Source organism: Procambarus clarkii, chromosome 22 (assembly GCF_040958095.1).
Source record: "Procambarus clarkii isolate CNS0578487 chromosome 22, FALCON_Pclarkii_2.0, whole genome shotgun sequence".
Lineage (NCBI taxonomy): Eukaryota > Metazoa > Arthropoda > Malacostraca > Decapoda > Cambaridae > Procambarus > Procambarus clarkii.
The window spans coordinates 47849981-47852918 of NC_091171.1; the positions used below are offsets into that span (position 1 = coordinate 47849981).

The following is a 2938-nucleotide window of genomic DNA, read 5'->3' on the forward strand; positions in this document are numbered from 1 at the left end:
TTATCGACCACACAGTAGCTGATGATCAAGAAAATGCTGTCATTTGCTGAAACAATTTGACAGTAGTGGAAAGTAGTGACACTGGTCTATAATTACCGGCTATTGAATGACTTCTTCGCAAACTGGAACTAAAACCGGGTTCTTCCACAGGGAGCCAGAGAGAGAGAGCCAAATTCCTTGAGCACAACTGCGCAATAATCTTGGGCTGACCTTATCCCCCACGACCTCCTTACCTATGTTAAGTGTTTTATGGAGATGGTGAACTTCAACTTGTTGAATAAGCACTCCAGATAACTTGGCCACAGGGCTTGTGTAAGGGTGTGGTGGTTGTCATGCAGGATCAAAGACTTGCATCTTGGCAGTCAAATGGTTTGCCAGTAGATCAGTCTTTCCCTGATTGACTGTTGCAACGGTCCTATCTTCACAGTTTATTGGCAGTCTTGTGTTCACAGCTGAATATCCCGACCGGGCTTCAGCATGAGAACATTTATACTTTGGATCCTACTCTTCCTGATGCAAGTTTTCTTCGAGTTTCTGATTCCCATCTGGATGTAGTACTTTTGAACCTACACCCCCTCCGCTCCTACCCCCCCCCCCTCTCTCTCTCTCTCTCTCTCTCTCTCTCTCTCTCTCTCTCTCTCTCTCTCTCTCTCTCTCTCTCTCTCTCTCTCTCTCTCTCTCTCTCTCTCTCTCTCTCTCTCTCTCTCTACCTCTCTCTCTTCTCTCTCTCTCTCTCTCTCTCTCTCTCTCTCTCTCTCTCTCTCTCTCTCTCTCTCTCTCTCTCTCTCTCTCTCTCTCTCTCTCTCCTCTCTCTCTCTCTCTCTCTCTCTCTCTCTCTCTCTCTCTCTCTCTCTCTCTCTCTCTCTCTCTCTCTCTCTCTCTCTCTCTCTCTCTCTCTACCTCTCTCTCTCTCTCTCTCTCTCTCTCTCTCTCTCTCTCTCTCTCTCTCTCTCTCTCTCTCTCTCTCTCTCTCTCTCTCTCTCTCTCTCTCTCTCTACCTCTCTCTCTCTCTCTCTCTCTCTCTCTCTCTCTCTCTCTCTCTCTCTCTCTCTCTCTCTCTCTCTCTCTCTCTCTCTCTCTCTCTCTCTCTCTCTCTCTCTCTACCTCTCTCTCTCTCTCTCTCTCTCTCTCTCTCTCTCTCTCTCTCTCTCTCTCTCTCTCTCTCTCTCTCTCTCTCTCTCTCTCTCTCTCTCTCTCTCTCTCTCTCTCTCTCTCTCTCTCTACCTCTCTCTCTCTCTCTCTCTCTCTCTCTCTCTCTCTCTCTCTCTCTCTCTCTCTCTCTCTCTCTCTCTCTCTCTCCTCTCTCTCTCTCTCTCTCTCTCTCTCTCCTCTCTCTCTCTCTCTCTCCTCTCTCTCTCTCTCTCTCTCTCTCTCTCTCTCTCTCTCTCTCTCTCTCTCTCTCTCTCTCTCTCTCTCTCTCTCTCTCTCTCTACCTCTCTCTCTCTCTCTCTCTCTCTCTCTCTCTCTCTCTCTCTCTCTCTCTCTCTCTCTCTCTCTCTCTCTCTCCTCTCTCTCTCTCTCTCTCTCTCTCTCTCTCTCTCTCTCCTCTCTCTCTCTCTCTCTCCTCTCTCTCTCTCTCTCTCTCTCTCTCTCTCTCTCTCTCTCTCTCTCTCTCTCTCTCTCTCTCTCTCTCTCTCTCTCTCTCTCTCTCCCCACCTCGTAGGGGCGTTGGCCACTACTGAAAGTTGACTTTTAACATCTAACAGAAGCTGCAATTTACCAGAAATGCAAATGTTAAGTGGATGTGGAGTCATAAGAAAGTTGAGAGGAGGAGGAGGAGGAGGCGGGAAGGGGAGAAGAACAGGGGTGAAGGAGAATGAGGAAGAAAATAAAGAGAAGCAGCACGGAAAGAAGGAGGAGCACAAAGAAGAGGAGAAGGAATAAGAGGAAGAGAAGAATGGGGGGAGGGCGAGGCAGAGGAGTAAGAGGCGAGGGTGAGGGAGGACGAGGGTGAGGGAGGGCGAGGGTGAGGGAGGGGCGAGGGTGAGGGAGGGGCGAGGGTGAGGGAGGGCGAGGGTGAGGGAGGCAGGTAACCTTACTACGTGTTTACCCTCCGGCTCTTGCACTTGACTTACTTTACATTTTTGTTCGGCTATAATTCCTGGTGTTCCGTGCCCTCCGTGTGTGTGTATCTTGTTATTTGTTGTGTACGGCCCGTCACCCCGCCCTCCTGTCCGCCCGCCCTCCTGTCACCCCGCCCTCCTGTCCGCCCGCTCGTCTATCCTCACGCACCAACACGCCCAAAAACCCCCCTCCCGCCCATCCGAGAAGCCTAAACCTACGCGCCCGCCCTCACTGCCGCCCCATCCGTCCATCCACCCATCCTTTCATCACGCTTTCCGGCTAGGTATTAGAGCCACGATGCTTGCCAGGTAGGCCTGGCAAAGGCAGCCAGGCTGCGCAACACCTTCCGTCTCTCCGTGTAACACATTACATACACCGTCACTTGAGTTACAGCCTCGTTACCAACAGGGAAGATCTGACTCACATCCTGCCAGGGTGAAGTGCGCCACAGCCCGAGTGATGCAGGATATAGGTGTCGTCAGACGATCCTGTGGTGCAGGATATGAGAGTGAGAGACGGACAGACAGATTACCCTCCATCAAGAAGGAACCCGTAAGAGTGATCTTTAATGGAGCAGAATCTGAGCGCCACAGAACTGTTGCCAGCGTGCCACAGGGTGGTGGACTTGGCCCATCGTTGTGGCTGTGTTGCACACATCTACTCCCCGTCATCCTGAAAGCTCAAGTCTATGCTGATAACTGCTGAAATCTTTATATATACTCAGAGAATCTGCTGAATGCTGAGAGGCTGTTTATCCCCCCAAAAATTTGCTGCAATTTCATTAGAGGAACAAGATGACAATTTTTGGCGGAGAAAAGAGAGGTGAGGATCGTGTCTTGATATCAGGATATATGGAGAACTTAGAGATCAACTT

General features: G+C 50.6%; 1 protein-coding gene across 1 annotated transcript in view; it reads right to left on the reverse strand.

The window, feature by feature from the left end:
* The window catches only part of LOC123761236 (mucin-2-like), a 24685-nt gene extending 21950 nt beyond the window's left edge, over positions 1 to 2735 (reverse strand). Inside the window, exon 1 of the mRNA XM_069329281.1 lies at positions 2489 to 2735. Coding sequence (XP_069185382.1) covers positions 2489 to 2735 — 247 coding nt within the window. The remainder of the gene's footprint in view (positions 1 to 2488) is intronic.
* Positions 2736 to 2938: the final 203 nt, after the last annotated feature.